Genomic DNA, 27,034 nt, shown 5'->3' with positions numbered 1-27,034 from the left:
GCTATGGATTGGATTATGAGAAGGACTGTAGGAAAAGGAGAAAACGGAATCAGGTGGAACTTTACATCTAAACTCGATGATCTAGATTTTGCAGATGATGTGGCGCTTTTGTCTTCTACTAAACAGCATATACAGAACAAGACTACTAAAATGAATGGGGAAGCAAGACGGGTCGGGCTGAAAATCAACAAAGGAAAGACAAAGGTGATGAGGATCAACGGGAAGAGTCAGGAGAAGGTTGCAGTAGATGGGCAAGATATCGGCGAAATTGAGGAGTTTAATTATCTGGGGGCTACCATTTGTAAGGAGGGAGGAGGAATGAAAGATCTGAAAAACAGGCTGTCCAAGGCGAGGGGGACATTTGCCAGACTCAAAAGAATATGGAACTCAAGGAACATCATGAAGAGGACCAAGCTTAGACTGTTTAAAACCTTAGTTGTACCGGTGCTACTGTATGGATGTGAGACATGGAAGATGAACATGGGAGATGACCAACGAATAGATGTGTTTCACAACAAATGCCTCAGGAGGATTCTCAAAATAAAATGGCAAGATCACGTTACCACTAGAGAGCTCCTTGAGAAGGCAGAGACGAAGTTCCTTAGTGAAGAGGTTAAGAGGAGAAGATGGAAGATGATAGGGCATGTCCTACGACAAAACAGAAACAGCCATACCAATATAGCCCTATCATGGACACCTGAAGGAAAAAGGAAGAGAGGAAGGCCTAAGACCACCTGGCGAAGAACAGTTGAGAGAGAGAGGAACAGCGCAGGATGGCGTACATGGGATGAGGCAAGAGCTGCTGCAGCCAACAGAGAAAATTGGAGGCATTCTGTGGAGGCCTTATGTGCCACGAGGCACAAAGAAGCTAAGTGAAGTGAAGTGAATTTCCGGGCAATTGTTCTGTAAATCGCTGAACCACAACATCATAACCTACAGGATTGTGATGGATATTCATCAGTGTGAAACCACACAGCCTTTCGTACGTAGATATCTTTAAGGACAGATATCTTGAAGATATCTTTAAGCTTTAAAGACAGTGTTATTTGCCCTTTCGTTGTCAGCTGAACTTACTGGTATCGTACAAGGAGTACGTAACATAGGAGACGGTTTGTGTTTGGGAATCGTCGTAGCTTCATCAAATGAGAAAGGCTTTATTTTCCTGTTTTACTTATTTTGTAATTTTATTTAGATTTTAGGGGGTTCGACCCAACCCCTCAAGATCCGCTCCAGTATTTAGAGCGATACAAGAAGAAAGTAGCGTGTTTATATCTAGCCACATTTTTCAGTCTTCTGTTTAATAGAATATACTTTTCCCATTGCAACAGTGTTACAGACAGTTAGCTTGTAACTCAGTGTCGAGCATAGAAATTTCATGTATTTAGTCTCATTGTTATTTAAAACCAGAATGCAAAGCATCTCAGTTACGCTTCGACAAACTAACCGTGCGAAGAACCAATCACTAACGACAATATTGCTATTGATAAGATTGACGTTGTATCAGTGCTGATCTTTCATGCTTGCTTAGGCGATATTATTTCCTATTTGTATTCCAAATTCATCAATTGACAATGTTCGGCGATTACGCAAAGGAAAAGTACTCAAGTTCTGCTTAGTATGAAGGTGAAGTGGTACAGTGTTCTTGTGTTGCTTGCTGGAGTCATTTTAAGTTTTGCTGATCTGATCACCGACATCCTCACACTGGTGGAATTCTACCGCGCGGATCACAAGACAAGGTTTGGCGTGGGACTAACGTTTGTTATTTTGCCATGCTTGTTTTTCCCGGTACTGTACGCGGGTATGATTGTACCTGACGGTATTGAACACCACACTCGCGTTAGGATATGTGTGCAAACGTTGCTTTGTGGTTGCCATCCGTTTTCCGCCGCTTTGAGGGGGCTAGAAGGGTTTGTTTTCTACTTGAAGCAATTGATGCGTGGCGATGAAATCGACTCGCACAGAAGGACGTAGGCTGAGGATGACATACAGAGTAACATCTCTTATTACGTGTTCTTTGAGTCAGTTCTCGAATCAGCCCCTCAGTTTGTAATTCAGCTTTACGCCGTGAATGTTCAAGAGGAGCCGGTGACACTTGTTCAAATCATTTCTTTGCCTGTCTCTTTCGTAAGCCTAGCTTGGGCTTTTACAACTGTTGATTTGGAAGTGCACCGAAGGGAAGGAAATGGCAATGCCCGGAAAGTAGAATACAAATTAGTTGATGTGGAGCATTTGGATAAAATACACGGAAATGGCAATAGCCCGAAAGTAAAATACAAATTAGCTCTCTTTGTAACACAAGTATTGCTGTTGAGCAGTCGACTTTTTGCCATCTGTTACTTTACGGTCGGCTATAAGTGGTGGGTGATGGGTGTTTTGTTCCTTCATATTTTTGTGTTAGCGATAACAGACACCGTTTGGGTTTGCCGAAGGGCCAAATGCGAATCCGGATTTCTATTTTTTTCAATCTTCGTGTATTGCCTAAATTGGCTAAGGGATGACGTCTCAGGACTGCTTCAGAAAGTGCTAGGAAATGGACACAGCAACAAAGAACTGCGAAGAATGCAACTGTTTTCTAATGTACTGTTTGCTTTAGAAAACATGGTCATGATTCTGTCGTACAATTTCAGTCAACACTCCAACAACTGGTACTCGTTACCACTCACAGTCTGCGTGTTCGTGCTCAGTGCTCTTGCTGCCGTCACAAGAGTTAAATTTTTCCATTTCTTACATAAAGACTTACACGGCGAAATTGTAATTGAGTTACAGTTGAACAACAGCAAAAATTCGCCGACTGAAGAGTGCAGGCAGTGGATTTCAACAGTGTGACTAACATAGATTGAAAGTTGCTGGCTATTTTAGCTAGACTTCCTGCGGTCTCCACTTGCATTAATGAAGCTGGAAAAAGGGGAGGACAATTTTTGGTTTTTGCCCTGATTGTTCTGATTGTTCAGTTAGATTTAGTCACGAATAGCGATAGTGTATTTTACAATGGTCGCATTGTTGATGATTAGGAGTTGAGGAATCAAGGACGAGGCGACTCACCTAATAAAAATCCCAGATCTCTCAACTGCTGTTTAGGTCATAAAATAGGTAAACACACAACGCGTGAATTTATGATTGCTCTTAAAGTAAGCAAAAACGTACGAGGCGCGAGATATTAAAAATGGTCGACAATCGTGGGGTCGAGCGACTGGGCGACTTTAGGGATCACTTTATTGATTTCCACCACTCCTGAATTCGACGCGAACGTTCACCCGTATCAAGCTAGGGGTTTCCATATGCTAGTGTATTTACCCCATCATCCAGCACATATCCGTTACTTCGTAACAGCTCATGTGACCTTTTATTTATTTCATAATTTCGCACGTTATGTGATTTGGTTCTTATGATGTTTGTTTTATATAAGTGTTCTTCTGTTTCACTTTTGTGAGAAACACAGGAAGTCGTGGAATATAATGTTTTGGGACTTTCCCGTTGATATGATTCAATGCATCGCTATTGTTTACAAGTTATATAATTATCATGTAATGATTTAATTTTTTCCCTGTATCAATTTTCTAAGAAACACAGGAAGTCGAGTGATGTCTCTGATGTTTTTGTTTTAATTCCATACCAACGGTAGTCCTTACGCGTAAGACTGAAATTCAAAAAACTTATGATGGAATCGAAGCAGACTTGCTGAGCAGCAATCCTGAGCAGTGTATTGAAAGTGTGAATAAGTTATACAAATAAGTTCACTTAACTTTCGCGCTCTCATTGCTATTTTTTGAATTATAATTTACCTAGACTTGTCTCAAGTTTTCCCAAGTTGTGCTTTTGTCAATTGCCATTACGATTCTTTTGTAATAACATTTAAATTACAAAGAACGTTTGTGGAAAGGATAACCATGTTTGGGGGTACGTTTTATGATATTTGTCTAAAAATATAGTGTATTAGTATAGGTAATCATACGGTTTTTCTCGTGCAATTTGGAATTAATTTGCACGAGTGAGCTTTTTGAAAAACTCACCCGTGCAAGTTAATTCCAAATTGCACGAGAAAAACCGCATGATTACTTATTAATAATATAACCATGAACAAATTCGCGCGGACGAAGTGCCGGGAGATCTTTCTTGAAGCCATTTTTCGCATTCGAGAAAACTTTGTTCAAAGTTTCCGTACAAAATTTTTGTCATCGTTTTACATGATATCATCGGCTTAGAAAATTTCCCATTGTCTTTCAGCCAAATCATAATCCAGAATTACGATGTGTAATTTGCACTGGTGTTACACTTTTTGCGCTTGTGTTACACTTGAACTGCACTGCTCTCAGCCAATCAGAATCGAGTAATTTGTTCATGTATATTATTATAGATGAAAATTGTAATGAGTTGCCAACCTCGTTCCCAGGGTCTTTTCCCTGACTTGGGGGTGGGGCGGGAAAAGGCCCTGGGATCGGCCGGTGAATCCTTCATATTGATTGGTTGATTGTTTTAAATAATTAATGCAAAATTTGGCCAAATAAAGATAATTTATGCATTATGCCGAAATAAAAATGGCGGAAAGTATGTCCACTCCGACGAAGATTTCTCCTCGCAATCCAGTTTGCAGACTCTGTGGTGATTCTCATGAGAGTCGCTATATGCTTCGAATATTCAGCAAAGCTGGTTCATCAAAAGATCTGTGCGCCAAAGTCCATAAAACGTGTGGCATAAAAATTTCGGAAGACGATATGAGGTCAAAGGTTTTATGTAGGGGTTGTGTTTCGTTCGTGAACAAGATGGAACAGTTTATTCAGAGAGCCCAATCCATAGAGAATACACCGTTGGATCAAAGCTCAGAATATGCTGTAAAGCGAAGCGTTCAGCTGTCACCTTCTTCGCTTCAGCCGTCGAAGCGTTTATCATCGAATATGCCATCCGAAAGCTCTGTGCACGTGGATGAGCCGTCGAAGCCAATCACACCAACAAGAAAGCAGCTCTCCTTCTCAACTCCACAAGCTGCGACAATTTTAATGCCTAAATCAACCGGAGATAACTGCTCAGCCTCTTCTACGGATCAGCCGAGAAGAAATACTTCGACGTCTGCAGAACAGTCGTCTTTCTCAACACCGCAAGATGCTACCGGCGTGACCGCGGTGTCTAAATCAAAAGGACATGATTGCACAATCACTTCCTTGGATCAGCTGTCGAGGCGAACGACATTAAGTTCGGTAGAGCAGCCTTCATTTCCAACTCAGCAAGCTGCAACTGTTCTAAGGCCTAAATCAACAGGAGACAATGACTGTACATCATTATTCGAAGGGCAGTCGTTATTGACTGAAAGACAGCAGAAAATGATTGTACAAGCTGTCAGCCACAAGGATGCAATTGTACTGGCGGCTATCTTGAAAGATCACTGTCCAAGTGTTGTGAAAGAGTTGAAGAAAATCGTTAGTGAGGAGTTGGAAACATCGTGTGCAGAGCTGTGCAAGCGTTCTCAAGGTTCCATTTTATATGGAAATGATTATGACAGCATGAAAGACTTTGATTTCAGCAAAGTTTGGCTTGAATTGAAGACGAACCTCCCTTTCTTTGTTGAGCTCATGAACGCAGTGTCTGGCAAGGAGAACTCCGTCGCAGAAACAAAGCTTGAGCTACAAGTAAAGTACAGTTTTTTGTACTCGATCCTTATGAACGAGAGGTGGCATGAACTCAACCTGGCGAAACGTGTGAATACAGTTCTCATCATTGAAGGTGGATGTACCAAAAAGGTCAGTAATATAATTTATAAGTTGATGAGGTATAAAAAATTCATTGCTTTCCTTTATTATGTCCCTTACTCCCACTGCGTGAGTGGTATCAATTCATACATTGAATACAATCTATGGTTGATCCTCTTTTCTTATACAAAGCTTGACAGAACGTTTGTTATTGTTTGGTAGTTTGGTGTCAACAGTGAGTCATTAGTTAGGCTGTGATTGAGATTGTATTTGAAGAATTAATTAAAAAGCATGTAATGTATAGGATATTTACACAGCGGCGTGAAGATATGACTTTTATTTTTGGGTGGTAAAGCAAGATTCTACAAACGAGTGCAGCGAGTGAGAAAAATATTGTTTTGACACACCATGTAATCAGTTGTCTTTTCATGTATAGACAACTAACTGTTTGTAAGCACAACCATGAAAGTCATAAATATCCTCACTAGCGGGGATATGGCCAATATGCCACTTGGGTCCTGGATTTAGTTTCGTATGGATTTTATGTGTATTACATTTCCAGTAGAACACTCATGTCCATATAATAATAAGTGATCTTTGCAATGAATTGAAAATAAGAGATCAGTATTGCATGTATGCTGAATTTGACACTTTTATTTCTGCTCCCCTTGTAATAGCTTCAAGAACGACTGAATAAACTTGGCGTGTGCCTGTCGACTGGGAGAAGGGATACCCTGCTAAAGCTCTTAGGAGGTCACTTTTCGGATATAGTGGTGCAGCAAGTAAAGAAAGGAAGTGTGTTCCGAGGCACTGGTGACAACTGGGACCTGAAAGTTTTGAAGGGTCACATGAGAAAGGAAATCCAGAATGATGATCTGCACTTGTTTGCCAGTAACCTGATTGAAAACAGAATCAACTTCAATCACTTGCCCAATGACAGCCCCAAAGGCAACATTAGAGATTTCCCTCGACATAATTTTTCTTTAAATGTACCAGAATGGAAAAGGTATGCAGAATGTGCCAAAATCATTGTTGGGCGAATTGTTCTTGAGTTCTTTCCCAAATTTAAGTTCTTGAAAGCTGTTATCCCCGAGCACATTTCTCATGAGTACAGCCAACAAATGTCAGAGAAGTCCATCATAGTAAGCCTGCCAATCATCAATGCAAATGAAGCAAAGTATGATGACTGTGTTAACATTTTAAGAACCTATGAAAAGTGGATTGCTGAAATCTATGTTCAAGCAGGGCTGCTAGATGAAATGCCACACACAGATAATCCACCAATTCCTGAAGGACCTGCAGCACCTGGACAGACAAATGCACACCAACAAGACACCCATGATGACCCAATGAGAGATATGAAGATTGCATTTGCAGGTGATCAGCTAACTCGTGTGAGATTTGCAGGTGCCAAAGATTTGCTGTCTGGTTCACACACAGCAGCTGATCGTTTTGAACATTGCTCGCCCTTTAAACCAGTGATGTGGCATACCAAAGCATCCCTTTTACAGTATTCATACTCATTTCTTCACAAAGCAGAGTCTGTCAATCAAGTTGGCACCTTAAAGTACTTCAGGGAGAAATACAATAGGAGGAATGCTACCCCTTCCAAAGTTCTTGACTCCTATGAAGGAAGCGAAGAGTTGTTCCTCAGTGTGGGGAAAGCCTATATAGTAACTGCTGCCCTGAACTTTTTTGGGATGTCAGACCTTGAGGAAAGGCCCTCATTACATAAATTCCCAGAAAACATTGCACGTGAGACCTTAGAAAACAAGAAGAAATACTTTGATGATGCTTTTGGCAAGTTCATTGACAAGTTCCTTTTACAGAAAGTAGATGTCAATGACTGCTGCAATGATGATGACTATGTCAAGAATTATGCCCTTTGTTTTATTTTCCTGGCTATTCTTGTCATGCAAATGAAGGACACTGCAGCAGAGGGAGATGGCAGCAGAAATCTCATCAACCAAAAACTCTTGCTGTCAGTTTTCAAGTCAATGGGGGCTTACAGCAAATATGCCATTGAAATGTTTGTGAGTATAGCCCAAATTGAGTGCCTATTAACTCCACGCCTGGCTGAACAGTTCAAATGGGGATTTTTTGTCAATTGGAGGGGTGGTGCTGGAAGGAATATTGAAGACGACCTGGCCCAAGAAATTTCTAACCGTTGCAGTAAAAGCATTGTCCAGAGACAGGGACCAAACAAAACCCTGAACTCTATAAGCAAGGTCTGTAAAGCAACCACTGGCATCCATCAGATTGTAGAAGAATTTGACTGTTCTGTAGGGATCCACAAGACATCTGTGCAACATACAACACGTGACTCACTTAAAGATGAGAAAGAAATGGTGTCTGACCTATTGTGATTGAGTCCTTTCAATTATATGCCAGCAAGATTTCATGACAGCTTCCCTGACATTAAAAGGTCTCCTCTAAGGTATTTAAACATTGTGGACTATCATCAGTGGCTAGCCAAACACTTGGAAGAGTTATCAACTTAGACATACACTTAAATGAAGATCACTGAGGGCCTAGTTAATCAATAGTGTTCTTTAGGAGAGTAAATCAATGTTCACAGTATTTATGATGATGTTCTAATCATCATCAGAGATCATCAGTTCTACATATAGTATTGTGCTCAGATATAAGCGAAAAGAACAAAATGTAAAAAAAAAAAGATCAATGTCATGGTAACAACATAATTAATTAAATATCAATAGTGTATTTTAATAGAGTAAATCAAAGTTCACAGTATTTACAATTTATGGTGATGTTCTGATCATCATCAGAGTTCATTTCAGTTTTACATCTAGTATTGTGCTGAGATAATCATATATGCATGATAAGAACAAATGTAGACAAACTGATCAGTGTCATTGTAACAACAGAAATAATTAAATATCAATAGTGTATTTTAAGAGTAAATCAAGGAATATCTACAGCAGTTCACAGTATTTACAATTTATAATGATGTTCTGATCATCTTTAGAGTTCGTTTCAATTCTACACATAGTATTGTGCTCAGATATGTGTGATAAGTGAAATGTAGACAAACTGATCAGTGTCATGGCAACAACACAGAAATAATTAAATGTCAATAGTGTATTTTAAGACAGCAAATCCAGATATATCTATAGCAGTTCACAGTATTTACAATTTATGATGATGTTCTGATCATCATCAGAGTCCATTTCAGTTCTACACATAGTACTGTGCTCAGATATAAGCGAAAAGAACAAATGTAGACAAACTGATCAGTGTCATGGCAACAACATGGAAATAATTAAATATCAATAGTGTGTTTTAAGACAGTAAATCCAGATATATCTACAGCAGTTCACAGTATTTACAATTTATGATGATGTTCTGATCATCATCAGAGTCCATTTCAGTTCTACACATAGTATTGTGCTCAGATATAAGCAAAAAGAACAAATGTAGACAAACTGATCAGTGCCATGGCAACAACACGGAAATATATTAAATATCAATAGTGTGTTTTAAGAGAATAAATCAAGATATATCTATAGTAGTTGACAGAATTTACAATTTACAACTGATGTTCTAATCTTCGGAGTTCATTTTAGTTCGACATGTCAACAGGAGTATGCTCAGATATCGGCGAACAGAACATTTTAAGTTGATGCTCTAATCATCATCGGAGTCCATTTCAGTTGTACACATAACAGTGTGTGCAGATATACGTACGGCCGGCACGACCAATTTCTTGCATGTAAGCTTCTAGGCTACTTGGTGGTGTTATGTGGATGATGTTGGTCACGTAAGGAGCATCAACACCCATGCCAAGTGCTGATGTTGCAAATAGCACCCTCACCCTCGATTGTTCTTTCTTTATTTCTGATATTATGTCTTTCTTCATGCGACTCGCTTGGGGGGCATGGAACTGTGCAAACAGTCTTGCAGTGGGTTCTAATGTTTCTCCAACACACTGTTTGGTTTTCAATATTCTTTCAAATAAGCCATAAGCATATCTGCAGTATTTCAGTTTCAGGTAAATGATTGTCATTGGGTAGTTTTCTCTTTGAATTGCCAGTTCATTGGCTATGGGTTTAAGGATTCTGTCATAACCTTCATTCCCATGATGATTACTCAGACGCACTTTCTTGTCCAGGTATATGTTCACTCAGTTAGGGTTTTGAGCAACAATTTTACAGTCATTTTTCAATTGCAGACTTTGTTTCAAGTCTCTCAATAAGCGAGGTGGTGCTGTTGCTGTCAGAGCCATTGTGGGTACATTGGGAAAGAATGCCTTCAACACTGACAGGTCTTTGAAGTCTTTTCTAAAATCTTCACCCCTGAAAAAGAAAAAGAAACCCTGAGCTACAAATCTTCAAACATAAGTGCAATGAGACATACTAACAAAATTTTTGTTTAAGAGTAAGAATGTTTACTTAGTAGTATCTTGTTATTATGGTTCAGCTGTAAGAGCATGGCATGGAGACAATGTATGATGTTCCAATAAGCAGTGTAAATATCATAGAATTCACTGATGAATTATCAATATAGTTCATAGAGTAAAATTTTCATCGTTTGTAAACAGAAAGAGAATAGAGCAGATTTTTTCCGAATTGTATTCGCAATGTGAATACTTGTCGGTGCCGTAACCGTGATTTAGATTTCCCGGAAATAAGCTAAGTCTGTAACAAACATGACATGAATAGACAAGGAATGAACATTTTACGCACTTACCATAATTCAACACAGTGAGCTTCGTCAACAATGCAGGCAACAACATTCTCTTGGAAGACTTTGCTTCCCATTAGCTCTCGACCTTCCTTCCTTAATAGAGCCTCTGGATGGGCGAATACAATTGAAGTGTTGCCATTAACAACATCTCGAGGAAACTTCGTTGAATTCGGGACCACGTGCTCGCTTGGTTCTTGTTCATTTCCGAACAAGTTCTCGGCCGGTTCCTTCTCGTTTACAGCAAGCTGTAAGACATCAGCGGTTATCCTGCGAGCTTTTAAGACTTTCAGCTGATCTTCAATGATGGAATTTAATGGACATACCACAATAACTATGTTCTTGGTGGTCTTCACAGGAATAAGATGAGGTAGAAGGTGAAAGAGCATTGACTTGCCAAATCCAGTAGGTAGGACTCCAATAACATCCTGACCTTTCAGCATATATTCAAAACACTTCATTTGAAGAGGTTTTAAATTTAAAGGTGGAACATTACCGTTATTTAAGGAAAATCCGACTCGACGAAGCACTGACAAAAACTTTGGTTCACTCGACGAGACCGCCATCTTGAAAGTTCCGTTTAACATATGATAATTTAGTACACCCAAGATATTTGGGTGTTCTGAGATCATGTGACCAGCCGATCCCAGGGCCTTTTCCCGCCCCACCCCCAAGAGAGGGAAAAGACCCTGGGAACGAGGTTGATGAGTTGCATGAGGATTTTAAATCTTTAATTTTTACAAATTGTGTATTTTGCTACGAGAAAATAGAAAGTAGATGTTGTAGTCGCCTGCGAATAATAAATGATGAAGACACAATTCTTTGTACATCTGGTGGTCAAATATCGTCTTATTTATATGTTAGCAAAAGGATGCATTTCTACGAAGACATGGAGAATGCGCTACATTCGATAATGTCACGCAAGATACAGATAGTATAACGAGTCGACTGAGTGTTGAGTTGAGAATGAGTTTAGTTTGAGCTGCGTTTGAGTTATGTTGAGTTACGATTGAGTTATTAATTAGAGTAACCGTTTTCTATATTTTTCTTCTCCTGAAAAGAGTTATCTTACAGTCTGTAAAGGTCTAAATCCCTTTTTCGAAAAAAATAAGCATCATGGGTAGTAAAGTGACCCTTCAAGTCAAGGTGAATTTCCTTCACAATCTACCACTTATAAAAACACACTAATAGTAGGGCTAGAATATCCCTGCAGTAACAACTGGTATTCACAAATAGTAAAGACAATAATAGGTTATCCCTACAGTAATTCAATCAATTCAATTCCTTATTTACACTATATAGGGGATTTTAGGTACATAATGAAAATAGTTGAAAAAAGTAAAGAAATATAAAGTCGTATCCCTACAGTAACAACTGGCACTCACAAATGGTAGAGACAATGGTAGGTTATTCCTACAGTAACATTTAATGTTGCACACTTCAACTTACGCTTCGACAAAGGAACCGTGCTAAGAACCAATTACTTATCATAATATTGTGATGGATACGATTGACATTGTAGACCCAGACGAATATCAATGCTGACTTCTTCCGCATACTTTTGGTAGGATTATTTTCCAATGGTAACAATAGGCCACTTTCGATATATTAAAATTCAGTTTCAAAGCAAGGCCAAGAGGACAAAAATAAAAGAAACGAATAAACAGGTCATTCAATTTCCTTTGTTTGTGTCCTCTAAGCCTCACTGCCAAGCTGAATTTTAATATATCGAAAACAGTCTATTGCTTCTCAAATTCATCCATGGACAATGTTCGGCGAATACGCTTAGTAAAGTTACTAAAGTTCTACTTAGTATGGAGGTGAAGTGGTACAGCGTTTTTGTGTTGCTTGTTGGAGTCATTTTGAGTTTTGCTGACCCGATCACCGATATCCTCACACTGGTGGAATTCTACCGCGCGGATCACAAGACATGGTTTGGCGTGGGACTCGCGTTTGTCATCTTGCCATGCTTGTTTTTCCCGGTACCGTACTGTATGAATGAAGATGAGGAATTTAAACACTACACTCGCGCTAGGAAATGTGTGCAAACGTTGCTTTGTGGTTGCCATCCGTTTTCAGCCGCTTTGAAGAGACTGGAAGGGTTTGTTTTCTACTTGAAGCAGTTGATGCGTGGCGATGAAATCGAGTCGCACAGAAGGACGATGACTGAGGATGACATACAGCGTAACATATTTCCTTACGTGTCCTTTGAGTCAGTTCTCGAATCAGCCCCTCAGTTTGTAATTCAGCTTTACGCCATGAATGTTCAAGAGGAGCCGGTGACTGTTGTTCAAATCATTTCTTTACCTGTCTCTTTCGTAAGCCTAGCTTGGGCTTTTACAACTGTTGATTTGGAAGTGCACCGAAGGGAAGGAAATGGCAATGCCCGGAAAGTAGAATACAAATTAGCTCTCTTTGTAACACAAGTATTATTGTTGAGCAGTCGACTTTTTGCCATCTGTTACTTTACGGTCAGCTATAAGTGGTGGGTAATGGGTGTTTTGTTCCTTCATATTTTTGTGTTAGTGATAACAGACACCGTTTGGATTTGCCAAAGGAGCTTGTGCCTTTTCGACGTGTCATTTATTTTCATTTTGTTGTATTGCCTTAACTGGCTAAGAGATGACGTTTCAGGTATGATGCGGCTGTTGTTAATTGTTCGAGACAACAAGAAAGAACTGCGAAGAATGCAACTGTTTTCTAATGTACTGTTTGGTTTAGAAAACCTGGTCATGATTCTGTTGTACTATTTCAGTCAACACTCCAGCAACTGGTACTCGCTACCAGTCACAGCCTGCGTGTGCGTGCTCAGTGTTATTGGTGCCGTCATAAGAGTTATACTTTTCCATTTCTTATATAAAGACTTAGACGACGAAATTGTAATTGATTCACAGTTGAACAACAGCAAAAATTCGCCGACTAGTGTGTGCAGGCAGTGGATTTCAACAGTGTGACTAACATAGATTGAAAGTTTATGGATATCTTAGCAAGACTTCTTGCGCGGTCTCCACTTCCATTAATGTAAGTGGAAAAAGGAAACAAGGGGTATATGTGCTCTATAAAGGATGAAGAACATTTTTTGTTTTTTGCCCTGCTTGGTCTAATTGCTTGGATTTAGTCACGAGCAGCGATAGTGTACTTTACCATGGCAGTGAATTTCAACAGTGTGACTAACATAGATTGAAAGTTTATGGATATTTCAGCTAAACCTCTTGCGGTCTCCACTTGCATTAATGAAGCTGGAAAAAGGGGAGGACAAGTTTTGCTTTTTGCCCTGCTTGTTCTGATTGTTTAGATTTAGTCACGAGTAGCGATAGTGTATTTTACAATGGTAGCATCGTTGATGATTAGGAGTTGAGGAATCAAGGGCGATGGCGACTCACCTAATAAAAATCCCAGATCTCTCAACTGCCGTTCAGGTCATAAAATAGGTAAATACAGAACGCGTGAATTTATGATTGCTCTTAACGTAAGAAAAAAGGCACGAGGCGCGAGATGCTAAAAATGGTCGACAATCGTGGAGTCGAGCGACTGGGTGACTTTAGAGATCAGTTTACTGATTTCTCTTAGATTTCCACGACTCCTGAATATTCGACCTGAACGTTCGCTTGTAACAACCTACAGGTTTCCATATGCTAGTGTATTTACCCCATCATCCAACACATATCCTTTATTTCGTAACAGCTTAGTGACAATTTATTTATTTCATAGGTTCTCACGTTATGTGATTTGCTTCTTATGCGGTTTATTTTAAATAAGTGTTCTTCCTGTTTCAACATAGGAAGTCGTGTAATATAATGTTTTGGGACTTTCCCTTTGATAAGATTCAATGCATCGCTATTGTTTACAAGTCATATAATTAACACGTAATGGTTTAATTTTTTCCCTGTATCAATTGTCCAAGAGACACAGGAAGTCGAGTGATGCGTCTGATGTTTTTGTTTTAATTCCGTGCCAACGATAGTCTTACACGTAAGACTGAAATTCACAAAACTTATGATGGAATCAAAGCAGACTTGCAGAAGAGTAATCAGGAGCATTGTATTGAAAGTGTGAATAAGTTATACAAATAGGCTTACTTAACACTCGCGATCTCATTGTTATTTTTGTAAATTATAATTAACCAAGACTTGTCTCAAGTTTTCCTAAGTTGTTTCTTTGTCAATTGCCACTGCGATTTTTTTGTAGGAACTTTTAAATTACAAAGAAAGTCTGTGGAAAGGACAACGATGTTTGGGGATACATTTCATGGCATTTCTCTAAAAACATAGTGTATTATAAATGAAAATTGTAATAAGTTACAAGAGGTAAAAGAAAATAGAAGTTGTAGTCGCCTGCGAATATTAAATCATGAAAGGACAATTCTTTGTGTATCTGGTGGTCAAATATCGCCTTATTTATATGTTAGTGAAAGGATGCATTTCTACGAAGACATGTAGAATGCGCTACATTCGATAATATCACGCAAGATGGAGGTAGTATAACGAGTCGACTGAGTGTTGAGCTGAGAATGAGTTGAGTTTGAGCTGCGTTTGAGTTATGTTGAGTTACGATTGAGTTAAGTTTGAGTTACCGTTTTCTTTATTTTTCTGTTCCTAAAAAGTGTTATATTTAAGATCCAAATCCCTTTTTCGAAAAGAATAAGCATCATGAGTAGTAAAGTGACCCTACAGACATTTGAGAGAAACGCATTTTTCTCATTATATGTTTTTATGGCATTGCACATTTTATTAAAAGCGGGAAAAATCTGATGGATTTATATGTAACTACACCTACTCAGTGGAAACCACAGATCTCAACGTATTATTTACCGAGAATCAGTGCTCTAATCGTCCAGAATAGTAGCTCAGGGCTTTTACAGTAGTAAGTCGTTCCACATTGGACAAACACGTTCCAAAGACTTGGTGTTTTGTAGTACATCTCTTTGTGCCTGAGCTAAGAAATTAAAAACAACAGCAGCAACAACTGACTGGCAATTCGTTGTTCTTCCCCGGTTCTGAGATTGCAAAGGGCGAATAGCTGTTGTCATTATCACTTGAGGAGTTACCATAGCACCCCAACGAATGCTGATCTGATCGTGCGATTGCGTGAAACACGAAGTGGTAATTTTACAGGTGGTCACAGGTGGCCCAAGCTGTAAATACTGAGCATACATATATATGCAGAAGTACTCAGGTCACGCAACAGTCGAAATATAAGGATTTGTATGGCCAAAAGAGGTTTTTTCTTAAGCCTAAAAATAGGAGGGAGTATGAATAAAGATAAACCTACCTCGCTTCAGGTGCGTGTTTCCTTGTTTTCCGTTAGGTTTCCAGGCCAATTTATCGCCATTTGGGTGGATGTTTACCTTCACTGCCTTGTCCTGCGAGGATTGGTTGTTATGTTGTTATGTCGAAGCGCTTCACACTTGTTTTAACGGAAACATAACATCATGACGAAATAGTCATAACAACATAAGGAGAAGATCTGTTTTGTCGTTATGTTGCTATATTCATGCTGTTAGGCTTGGTTCACACGAGCGATACAACGACATTAACGACATAACAACATATGACAACATCATCGCTTATGTCGGTAATGTGAACCAGACCATAATGAAAATATCGGTGTTTTTTCCTTATTTCGTTGTGTTCATGCTGTTATGTTGCTATCATTATATAATAACTGAGGGAGTTTGGGACAACCCTATAAGGTTCCTCCCCTCCAATAAAAAAATAAAATAAAAAATAATAAAAGAACAATAAGAAAATTAAAAAAATGTCCTTCCCCAGCCCCCAACAAATATAAAAAACAAACAAACAAAAAATAAATGTAATCATATTTAGCAAAGTATAGAAAAGTTAGCTTGTTGACAGGTTTTTTTATTTTTTAAATTTTTTTTCTATTTTTTTCTTTTTTTGTTAGAGGTGTGTACCTACCGCTTTGGTATGGCTCATGGGCCCTGCTTTTAATTTAGGCAATCAATTCGTGTTTATCTGCAACAGAAGTTTACACGTATAATTAGAGAATGCTTTCAATACCGACTCAGTCTTGGAATCGGAAAACAAACTATTATTAATTGGTAAATGCAATAAGACTGTTCACTGAAAGTCGAACGCAGACTAGATCGAATGGAAGACTACTTCATGTTGTAGCAACGCAAAAGCTTTAAACTTGAAAAGTTGATTTTTAATATTTTCAGAACCGGAGCTTTAATAATGACCAAGTGAGATCACGCACAACACAGGAAGTGATCTGTCTATCTCCAGCTACATCATTCAGTCCTGGATTTTAAGACTAACCTTTGACCACTGTCATGAAATAGTGTTAGCTAATCGTATCTGTCAAACACGAACATTCTTGTTTGAAACCAGAATGTAAAGCAGCTTACGCTCCGACAGAAGGACAGTGCTAAGAACCAATCATTTACGGTAACATTGCCATGGGTACGATTGACAGTGTAGAGACAGACGGATGTCAACGCTGACCTTTCCTGCATGCCTTGGGTAAGATTATTTTTCGACTTTTTCCAATGGCAACAATTGCTTCTCAAATTCATCCATAGACAATGTTCGGCGAATACGCAAAGGAATGTTACTCAAGTTCTGCTTAGTATGCAGGTGAAGTGGTACAGTGTTCTTGTGTTGCTCGTTGGAGTCATCTTGAGTTTTGCTGACCCGATCACCGATATCCTCACACTGGTGGAATTCTACCGCGCGGATCACAAGACATGGTTTGGCGTGGGACTCGCGTTTGTTATCTTGCCATGCTTGTTTTTCCCAGTACTGTACTGTATAATTGGAGATGACGAATCTGCACACTACACTCGCGCTAGGAAATGTGTGCAAACGTTGCTTTGTGGTTGCCATCCGTTTTCAGCCGCTTTGAGGAGGCTAGAAGGGTTTGTTTTCTACTTGAAGCAATTGATGCGTGGCGATGGAATCGACTCGCACAGAAGGACGGTGGCTGAGGATAACATACAGAATAACATCTTTTTTTACGTGTTCTTTGAGTCAGTTCTCGAAGCAGCCCCTCAGTTTGTAATTCAGCTTTACGCCATGAATGTTCAAGAGGAGCCGGTGACGGTTGTTCAAATCATTTCTTTACCTGTCTCTTTCCTAAGTCTGGCTTGGGCTTTTACATCTCTTGATTTGGATGTGGAAAAAAAGGAAGGAAATGGCAATGCCTGGAAAGTAAAATACAAATTAGCTTTCTTTGTAACACAAGTATTATTGTTGAGCAGTCGACTTTTTGCCATCTGTTACTTTACGGTCGGCTATAAGTGGTGGGTGTTGGTTGTTTTGTTCCTCCATATTTTTGTGTTAGCGATAGCAGACACCGTTTGGATTTGCCAAAGGGGCAAATACAATTTCACCGTACCATTTTTGTTAATTTTCTTTTTTTGGCTTAACGGGCTAAGAGATAACATTTCAGGACTGATCCAGAAATTTATAAACGACCGAGACAGCAAGAAAGAACTGCGAAGAATGCAACTGTTTTCTAATGTACTGTTTGTTTTAGAAAACCTGGTCATGATTCTGTTGTACTATTTCAGTCAACACTCCAACAACTGGTACTCGTTACCAGTCACAGTCTGTGTGTGCGTGCTCAGTGTTCTTGCTGCAGTCACAAGAGTTAAACTTTTCCGTTTCTTACGTAAAGACTTATACCACGAAATTGTCATTGATTTACAGCTGGACAACAGCAACAATTCGCCGACTGAAGAGTGCAGGCAGTGGATTTCAACAGTCTGAGTGTGACTAACTTGAACATAGATTGAAAGTTTCTGGATATTTTAGCTAGACTTCTTGCGGTCTCCACTTGCATTACTGAGCTGGAAAAAGAGGAACAATCTGCTCTATGAATGACAGGTTTTGTTTTTTGCCCTGCTTCTTCTAATTTCTTAGATTTAGTCACAAGTAGCGATAGTCGCATTGTTGATGATTAGGAGTTGAGGGATCAAGGGCGATGGCGACTCACCTAATAAAAATCCCAGATCTCTCAACTGCTGTTTAGGTCATAAAATAGGTAAATACAGAACGCGTGAATTTATGATTGATCTTAAGGTAAGAAAAAACGCACGAGGCGCGACAATCGTGGACAATGGTCGACAATCGTGGAGTCGAGCGACTTGGCGACTTTAGAGATCAGTTTACTGATTTCTCTTAAATCTCCACCTCTCCTGAATTCGACCTGAACGTTCGCCTGTATCAACCTGCGGGTTTCCATATACTAGTGTATTTACCCCATCATCCAACAAATATCCTTTATTTCGTTACTTTCCTTTATTTCGTTTCGTTGTTTATTTCATAAGCTCGCACTTTAGGTGATTTGCTTCTTATGATGTTTATCTTAATAAGTGTTCTTCCTGTTTCACTTTTCTAAGAAACACAGGACATCGAGTGATGTAATGATTCGGGACTTTTCAATGCATTGCTATTATTGTTTACAAGTTATATAATTATCATGTAACGATTTAGTTATTTTTCCTGCATCAATTTTCTAAAAACACAGGAAGTCGAGCGATGTGTCTGGTTTTTTTGTTTTGTTTCGATACCAACGATAGGCTTACGCCGACTGAAATTCGTATAACTTATGATGAAATCGAAGCAGACTTGCCGAGGAGTAATCCGGAGCAGTGTATTGAAAGTGTGAATAAGTTATACAAATAAGCTTACTTAACACTCGCGATCTCATTGCTATTTTTTAAAATCATAATTTAGGTAGACTTGTCTCAAGTTTTCCCAAGTTGTTTTCTGTCAATTGCCACTACGATTCTTTTTAAAGACCTTTAAAATTACGAAGAACGTTTGTGGAAAGGACAACAATTTTTATATATTTCACAGTATTGTTCTTAAAATATAGTGTGGTATAGATGATAATTGTAATGAGTTACATGAAGATTTCGAATCTTTAAATTTTAGGTGCGTATTTTGCTACGAGCGACTCACTACAAATATAATAGAAAATAGATGTTGTAGTCGCATGCGAATAATAAATGATGAAGGCACAATTGTTTGTACATCTTGTGGCCAAAAATCGTCTTAGTTATATGTTAGTAAAAGAATAAATTTCTACGAAGACAAGTATCCGATTCGGAGACTGAGTTAGACTGAGTTAGAGGTTGAGGTGAGTATAAGTTGAGGTTTAGATACGATTGAGCTAAGTTTGAGTTGAAAGGGGGAAAATATGATGGATTTACATGTAACTACCTACTCAGTGAAGACCACAGATCACAAAACATTATTTATCGACAATCATTGCTCTAATCGTCCAGAATATTAGCCCAGGGCTTTTAAAAGTATAAGTCGTTCCACATCCGACAAACACTTTCCTAAGGCCAGGTGTTATGTAACACATCTCTTGGTACTTGTCACAGTCTGCGTGGCTGTGCTCAGTGTTCTTGGTGCAGTCACAAGAGTTATACTTTTCCATTTCTTATATAAAGACTTAGACGAAGAAATTGTAATTGATTCACAGTTGAACAACAGCAACAATTCGCCAACCGACGAGTGCAATTTTTGGATTTGAACAGTGTAACTAATATAGACTGACAGCTGCAGGCTCTTCTTACGGTCTCCACTAATATTAACTTTAATGGAGCCGGAAAAAAGGAAGCACTCGCTCTAAGAATGATAATTTTTGCCTTTCGCCCTGCGAAATTAGCAAGTGCATATCTGCAGTTTTATAGAGATAATGTGAAACAGTTTTAAAAATCACCACTGCCACTAACATCCTACGGAATTAGGGTTAAATTTGCAAGTCTTTCACTAAGGCAACCCCAGGCTAAGTCTCCATTGACATCTCCAGGAAACAAACCTCCTTTTAAACAATTATTGCAATAAGTCCTAGAATAGATCTAATATTTGCATGGAGTCTATCACTGAGCTACATAGATTTTCGGAATAAATATTATTCTTGAAGCCCAGTTTATTTTTTGCTGATTTTCATGAAGAACATATATTTTGAATAATAGTGTACACTTTTACAACAAAAGGACACTTTATTGTAATTGTTACACAAATTCACGATAAACAAGTAACGCCAGGAGCGTGGGTAGAGGCCATAAACGCTTTTATTTGGTTGCAAATAAAATTTATTTTCCATGATTAAAGTGCTAGCAAAGTAGTCACACGAGTCACATAATTCAAGAATTACGTTATCCACGGCTATCTTTAGTACGGTGGTTATTTCCTTACCAATGACGTAATCCTTGCGCGTTCTGACACGTTCTTTGCTTGGCTTGCAAATATTTAAGATGATTTCCGCAGAACATGATTAAAAGAAACCTCAGGGCATGATGATATTTTGAATACAGTTAAGAAGAACTTATCGAGACTTAAGCTCTTAAGCTGACCCCGTGAGAGAAAACTGAACTTGAGGTTATCCATATTCCAATTAAAACAGACGTTATGCGTTAGTTAAAAACACAATACAATGATACTACCGAAACAGGTAGAGTGTTTTTTCGGAGACGCGTGAAACAGTTGCCGCTAGCAACAAACGAGAACGTTTTGGGTCACGTGGCCTGAAGCCGTCAAATGAAAAGTCAAACGCACGTAAGCACATTCCTTCGCGCGGTCTGTGACTCAGTTCTTCCAGCCTGAGTTTTTCCCACGCGCTTCTTCTCATGATCAGTCGTTGATCTTTCGTTCTGATTGTTACTTAGTAGTGCAACTTAATACAGATAAAAGTTTTTTATAACATTTCTTTTCCCGAAGATCGATGTGAAGTGATAACGACGGACGAAAATGAGGTGACGACTTGCGATGATCTTATGCAAATCGTACGGGATAAATTAGAGTGTGTAGGAACGTGAAGGAATGTAATCACGTGCGCTTACCTATTTGGCGTCAGTTTTAGACCACGTGGGCTTAATTCAAATACGCTTCTTGACAATGGCAACTGTTTCGCGCATCTCTGAAAAAACAGTCTACCTGTTTCGGTAGTAACACACGCTTTAAGCATTCTTACGAGGTTTGCCATTAACTTTCTCGAGAATGCTTGAGAATCTAAATTGGGGGGTCACTTAGCAAAATAAACTAAAGTGAGTTGTTTTAAATAGTATTCCAAAAGTTACTACGCTATGAGTAGATTTTTAGTACATAAGTTTTGCACTTATTGCTCGAACTTTGAGCGGAATCCGTCTTAATTTTCTTTCCGATCTTTGAACTCGCTTCAATAAAACAGCACGACATTTCACTTCTCTTGTCTAAAAATACGAAAAATACTCGGAAAATTACAGTTAGATCAATGACTGTCGCTCCTGGCGAAATAAAAATTCAAAACAAGCACGATCTCATCTCATTCAACACGCTGCTCAAGAGAAAGTTGCAACGTCGACCCATTCCATGAATGACGTAATTGCTTTTTATGTATTCAATACTCGCTTAGAATCAAGCGCTTCAATAACACAAAAAGGCAATATATTTTGTACTAAATAAAGAGTAGAATATTCATACAATTTTCAGTACATTAACGTTTTAACAGCTTTTGGCGAATAAACATCATAAGTTGCGTGATTTGAAGTCCCGTTGACGATTTGGCCGAGTGGAAGTTTGGGTCTGGTCACCGACAAACCAAAAAAAAAAAGTAAAAAAAAAAAATAAAAATAATTAAACCCCGTGCCATTAACGCAAGATATTAAAATGCCGCTGAAGACACTAAGAAAAGAGACGTCCAAACATTTATATCAAGTTAAAGTTTCTGGACGTTCCGCTAGATTCTTTTCCTGTCTGTTTGATTCTGACCTTGTAAACAAGAGTCACTGATTCGTCAGTTTTAACTGCAACCACTCGTGCGTCAAAAACAAAAGTGTCAGGTTGCCATTTGAAACTAAAGGCTTGTCCAAATGGGAAATGTTTGGCGACCAAACACCATCAAACATTGTTTGGTGACCAAACATTTTACCGTTTGGCCACCTTGTTTGGGGCTGTTTGATCGTGTTTGAAAAAATTTGAAGGCCATCAAACATTCGATGAAACAACTTAAAACATTTCTTTCGTTTTCGTGTTTGATGGGCGATGTTTTGTTCTTTTAGACAACCGTATCAAACATGTTTGGCGCGCACATGCGTCCCACGCTTGCTCAGCGGCCTGTATCCTTAGTTTGATCTGTGTTTGATCAAACATGTTTTAACCGTTTGGCCACTCAATTCAACATCAGCATGTTTGGTCACATGTTTGGACAGGCCTTAACAAATAAAAATGTCTTGTTACATTTACCTACAAAGATAAATTTCAAAACTCAGTAATGTTGTCATTCATAATTAGCCGTCCGTAATTTCTTTGGTTTTGACAGAGAAAACCACTTCAAATCGATTCCAGGAAACGTTTCAACGAGAAGACAGTATTACTCCGCGAACAACGTTACTTAATTGAAACTTGCATTCACAAACTGAAAAATTTTGCGCAAACATAAATGGTTTGAATTCAATTTCAATTGTTTCTGTTTGTTTTTTGTTTATTTGTTGTGCTTCTTTCCTGACTCTCACATTTTTAATTATTATAATTACGGTCACCTAACTAGTTTAGCTTTTTAGTTATTTTGGGTGTCCCACTACTGTATGTACTGTACTGTTTATTTATTTATCTATTTATAATTATAATCTTGTAAATTCTTTTAGTTGTTTACAGTAGTAGAAAAATAAACTGTTGTTGTTGTCGTGAGCTGCACGTCATGCAAATGACACTGAGGGGAGCCTGGCGGATACCATCATACCCTCACCATACCAATTGCCGCTTTTCATGGACGTCAACAGTTTCCAAAATAAGAAATTACTAATCCTTCTGAAGTTTAAGTTTCATAAGACGTAAGGCCCTCTAATAACTTGACGTTTTGCAGCGTTTAAGCTCGACAGGGTTCCTCATTTTGAAATAGGGCAGGTTTGAATTTCCAAGTTTATGCGTTGTGTGACATTAAAATGGCGGCCCGATAAGGTTCTCGAGTAGTCAAAAAGATGAGTTATTGCTCACGTTTTTGCTAACTAAACAGTTGTTGCTCTATAAAAAGTGTTAATTTCAATGTTTCGAAGCTCTAGAGTAATAACTTTTCGTTTCAATGGCAAAACTCGATGACAGATGTTTCTGTTACTTTACGGCCGCCATGTTTGTGTCCCTCCGAGGGGCACAAACATGGCAACTCCATACAAAGCTCTATAAACACTTCTCCGAATAACGGGAGAATGCAAAACCGCACAGACCTAAATCTTGGCGAGGTTGTTTATATATCAATCATCTTTCATATCCCAGCTTCTTGACTTAATTTATTGAATGGTTATGATTTTTGTTTTTGATGGCGTGACACTCCAAACCAGCCATAGTGCATTTTGCACTAAAAACAATCGTTCCTGTCCTAGAATTCACCAAGTTACCGAGCGGCTCAGTTCATTTGAAATTTCCCGGGGTAAAAGCCTTGATAACATGTTAGTGTATGCCAAAGACTACGATTCTTCGGCCGATTATCGAATTCTCAACTCTTTTGAAACCCATCCACAAAGTCCTGGGTTCAACCATAGTAAACGAAGCATCGGAAATGTCAGAAGAATACCTGTTTCTGTTTGTAGAAAAACAAAGATGGCCGTTCTAAAATCGGGATGAAATCTCCGCACATATGATTCGCCTTAACAAGCGGCAATTTGATTGGTTGTTTATAGTAGCTCCAATCTGATTGGTGTGACATACATACATCGCTCACTCATCCATTGACCCATTGACCCGCTCATAACATACCCCAGACGCACCAACTAAGGTGTATTTTTTTACAAAAAAAATAATTCAATGACGAAGGCATTATAGTTTGCACATCTTGCGGTCAAATGTTGCCTTATTTGTATGTCAGCGAAAGAAGAAATTATAGCGGAGCTTCGGCGGCCCAAAGGGCCGCCAAGCGGAGCCCCATACTCATACAAGAAAGAAAAGGAAACCCATGAGTTGATTTTCTCATGGTTATCATGGCTAGCGGTATTGCTCGTGGGCGCGTACGCACGACGACGACGACGGAGTCGCGCAACAAGGCGGTCATACTCCAAATAATTCACCCTTGTCACGTGGCGGCCATTTGGATATGACGTATGTACTTTAGGCATGAAATCGAGGCGATGCGTGTTAAATCTGTGAGTTTGCAGCTAATCATGCCAAATATAGATCATTGTAGTGTGCCCTTGTGCTCAAATAACAGATCAAAAGGTCAATTAGGAATTACCTTTCATCGCTTTCCAGTCGACCAATATACGAAGAAAAGCTGGATTGTAAGAATTCGTCGAGATGTTGGCAAAAACTTCCAGGTTAGTGATTGTGTTTTACGACTTTAAGATAAGCAAGCTTTATCTGTAATCAATTTGTTCAGGTTTACAAAGTAATTAATTACATTTAGTTTGATCGACTAGAATTACGTGTAGAGCCGAGCTGCTGTTATCTTAATTTGGCTCTGAACAACCCGGCTCAGGAGCTACGCTTTTAGTTTGGCCTAAATCTATATATTCCGAAGACAGTCGCGCTGTATTCTAGAATATCAGATAGAATAAAATAAATATAAATAATAACTACCAAGTTAAGGTTTAGTTGAGTTTGAGTTGAGTTGAGTTTGAGTTAAGATTGAGTTACGTGAAATAAGTTTGAGTTTGAGTTTAAACCGAGATATGTTTCAGCAACCGTTTTCTTTCTTTTTCCTACGAAAAAGTGTTACGTTAAATATCCAAATCCCATTTTCGAAATATAAGCAGCATGGGCGATTACGTGACCCTTCAGACATTGGAAAGAATCGCATTTTTCTCATTCTATGTTTTTTTTTATATGGCATTGTTCATTTGTTGATCGGGCGAAAACATAGTATGGATTTAACTGCTAATAGAGCAAAGCATAGATCACAATGCATTATTTATCGTCAATCAGTGCTTCAATCGTCCAGAATCTTAGCTCAGGGCTTTTAAAACTAGTAAGCCATTCCACATCCGACAAACACCTTGCTCGGGACTGGTGTTATGTAATCTAGAACCGAGATCTCCCACCGCCAAGCCTCAGGCAGAGTGAGTTCTTGGTACGAGATTTCTTGTTATGTAACAGGTCTCTTGGTACCTGAGTTAAGCAAAAATTAAAAAATAACTGGCAACACTTTAATCTACCCGGTTCCGAGATTGGAAAAGGTGAATATGTCATTTCACTATCCTTTCTGGAGTAACGAGGTATGGTTCAGGCTGTCCTAAGTTTAGTTAATAGCTCTGAGGTGACCACAAACAACTCGAAATTAAGTCAACCCAAACTCATGCAGTTCAGGCTTGATAATGTGAAGTGAATTGTAAAAATGTAACAAGGGTTTAAGAACATGCATAGCCAACAAAGATGGGATTTTGGAAACGTTTTTAATTCAAATCCATCCGAAAAAAGGGAAAAGAATGAAGTCAAAGAAGTTCTTTTTCAAAACTACTAGGAATTCCATAGATTTGAAGGGCAATCCGTAATTCTCAAGGTCCTAGCACGATGGAGTGTTAGGAGATGCTACCGTGAGAATGGAGCATTGTACATTTCTTTATCGTCTTACGCAAAGCGACAACGTGAAACGAGCAAATTCTGTGCTGTCTTGAGAAGGTGGACCACGAGGGCTAATTTTTTAAATTAAATTCTATTTCAAATTTATCGCTGTGTTCCAGATTAAGTTTTTTGATAGTTTTGAAAGCGATGAACAAACTGAATGACTTTAGAGTGCCGCGAGACTCGCAGGTAAAATATAAATTCTTTTTTAATCGACGTTTTCCTCGGCGTCCCTGTCGAGGTTACTTAGACTCCCTTATGTTTCTTTGCACCCCACCTCCTCTCCTCGCGCCTGCCACATAATTTCCTTATGCTGGTTTCATTTTCCCCTCACCTTAACTGGGATAACGTTTAGAAATATTCCAGTCATGAGTAAATCGGCTTTGGGAATTTGGCCCCAGCCTTTTTTGTGGGATTATGCAGTTATTGCATAATCCCATATAGTCGTCGATTTTCCTAAATGTTTGAGGACGTGTTGAAACCTGAAAATCTTTCCACCGATGAGAGTTAAAAGTTAATGAAGTTAGTGAAAACTCGCGACGTAATCGGCCGCCTTTGCTTCCAGTCAAATCGCTTCTAAACGACTCAAAAAGACCCAGGAACAAAGGTAAATAACAGTACATTTATTTTACATGAATATGACTGATTATGTTATTGCTGATACAGTGTTCGGTTCTCCTGCACTTTGGACGAGCGAGATAATTTTCATGAGCGCAAATCGAATGGGAGCTTTAAAATTGCCTACAGGCCAAAATTTAAGCTTGTTCTTTTGTTCAAAAGCGGTGATGCGGTGAATAAAATCCCAACTTGCGGTGTTGTGGTGATCTCAAACCCTTCGATGTGCGATGTTTGTGTTTTTCACGCTACGGTGCTCGGTGAAATAAAGTCATTTGGGGTGCTGTGGTTTCTTGTTTGACCTTTCTCAGACCTAAATTTAGCATGCAAACTTTTTCTTTAGTTTGTAAGAAAAAAACACAGACCAACACAGTCTAGTTAATCTTCAATATGCTTCAGCTGCCAAGCCAAAGCTGTTTTTATTAATACATAACTTGACGAGTAACTTTACCTCTGCCACGATGTACCCGCAGCTGGACCGAATATATTATTGACTGTGTGGCATTTTCAGCTGATTTAAAGGCATCA

The 27,034-nt window shown here is 38.9% G+C and overlaps 4 protein-coding genes and 1 pseudogene across 4 annotated transcripts; 4 read left to right on the top strand and 1 right to left on the bottom strand.

The window, feature by feature from the left end:
* The first annotated feature begins 1,207 nt into the window (after positions 1-1,207).
* LOC149110605 (uncharacterized) lies at positions 1,208-3,797 on the top strand (annotated as a pseudogene).
* A 617-nt stretch (positions 3,798-4,414) lies between these two features.
* Positions 4,415-9,210, top strand: LOC149110604 (uncharacterized). Its single transcript, XM_089292543.1, has 2 exons — positions 4,415-5,732; positions 6,359-9,210. The coding sequence occupies exons 1-2, from the start codon at positions 4,515-4,517 to the stop codon at positions 8,045-8,047; spliced, it is 2,907 nt and encodes a 968-aa protein (XP_089148669.1). The 5' UTR covers positions 4,415-4,514; the 3' UTR covers positions 8,048-9,210.
* A 505-nt stretch (positions 9,211-9,715) lies between these two features.
* Positions 9,716-11,039, bottom strand: LOC149110603 (ATP-dependent DNA helicase Q1-like). Its single transcript, XM_089292564.1, has 2 exons — positions 10,392-11,039; positions 9,716-9,997 (listed from the first exon to the last, which is right to left on the bottom strand). The coding sequence occupies exons 1-2, from the start codon at positions 11,015-11,017 to the stop codon at positions 9,826-9,828; spliced, it is 798 nt and encodes a 265-aa protein (XP_089148690.1). The 5' UTR covers positions 11,018-11,039; the 3' UTR covers positions 9,716-9,825.
* A 51-nt stretch (positions 11,040-11,090) lies between these two features.
* LOC110046761 (uncharacterized) lies at positions 11,091-14,747 on the top strand. Its single transcript, XM_089292549.1, has one exon. It carries the CDS (start codon positions 12,200-12,202, stop codon positions 13,337-13,339), a length of 1,140 nt encoding a protein of 379 aa, XP_089148675.1. The 5' UTR covers positions 11,091-12,199; the 3' UTR covers positions 13,340-14,747.
* A 974-nt stretch (positions 14,748-15,721) lies between these two features.
* On the top strand, positions 15,722-20,423 carry LOC149110602 (XK-related protein 6-like). The gene is made up of 2 exons (XM_089292576.1): positions 15,722-17,975; positions 19,744-20,423. Exons 1-2 carry the CDS (start codon positions 16,862-16,864, stop codon positions 19,893-19,895), a joined length of 1,266 nt encoding a protein of 421 aa, XP_089148702.1. The 5' UTR covers positions 15,722-16,861; the 3' UTR covers positions 19,896-20,423.
* Positions 20,424-27,034: the final 6,611 nt, after the last annotated feature.

This window comes from Orbicella faveolata, unplaced genomic scaffold (genome assembly GCF_042242905.1).
Source record: "Orbicella faveolata isolate gen_17 unplaced genomic scaffold, um_ofav_v1 contig_24, whole genome shotgun sequence".
Lineage (NCBI taxonomy): Eukaryota > Metazoa > Cnidaria > Anthozoa > Scleractinia > Merulinidae > Orbicella > Orbicella faveolata.
This window is presented reverse-complemented; position numbering and strand designations above follow the sequence as displayed.

Coding starts and splice junctions, on each gene's coding strand:
- LOC149110603 (XM_089292564.1), bottom strand. CDS start 11,017: ATGATCTCAGAACACCCAAATATCTTGGGTGTACTAAATTATCATATG. Junction 9,998..10,391: donor GCTCACTGTGTTGAATTATG/GTAAGTGCGTAA, acceptor TTTCTTTTTCAG/GGGTGAAGATTTTAGAAAAG.
- LOC149110602 (XM_089292576.1), top strand. CDS start 16,862: ATGCCTTGGGTAAGATTATTTTTCGACTTTTTCCAATGGCAACAATTG. Junction 17,976..19,743: donor AGTCTGTGTGTGCGTGCTCA/GTGTTCTTGCTG, acceptor TACTTGTCACAG/TCTGCGTGGCTGTGCTCAGT.
- LOC110046761 (XM_089292549.1), top strand. CDS start 12,200: ATGGAGGTGAAGTGGTACAGCGTTTTTGTGTTGCTTGTTGGAGTCATT.
- LOC149110604 (XM_089292543.1), top strand. CDS start 4,515: ATGCATTATGCCGAAATAAAAATGGCGGAAAGTATGTCCACTCCGACG. Junction 5,733..6,358: donor AAGGTGGATGTACCAAAAAG/GTCAGTAATATA, acceptor CCCTTGTAATAG/CTTCAAGAACGACTGAATAA.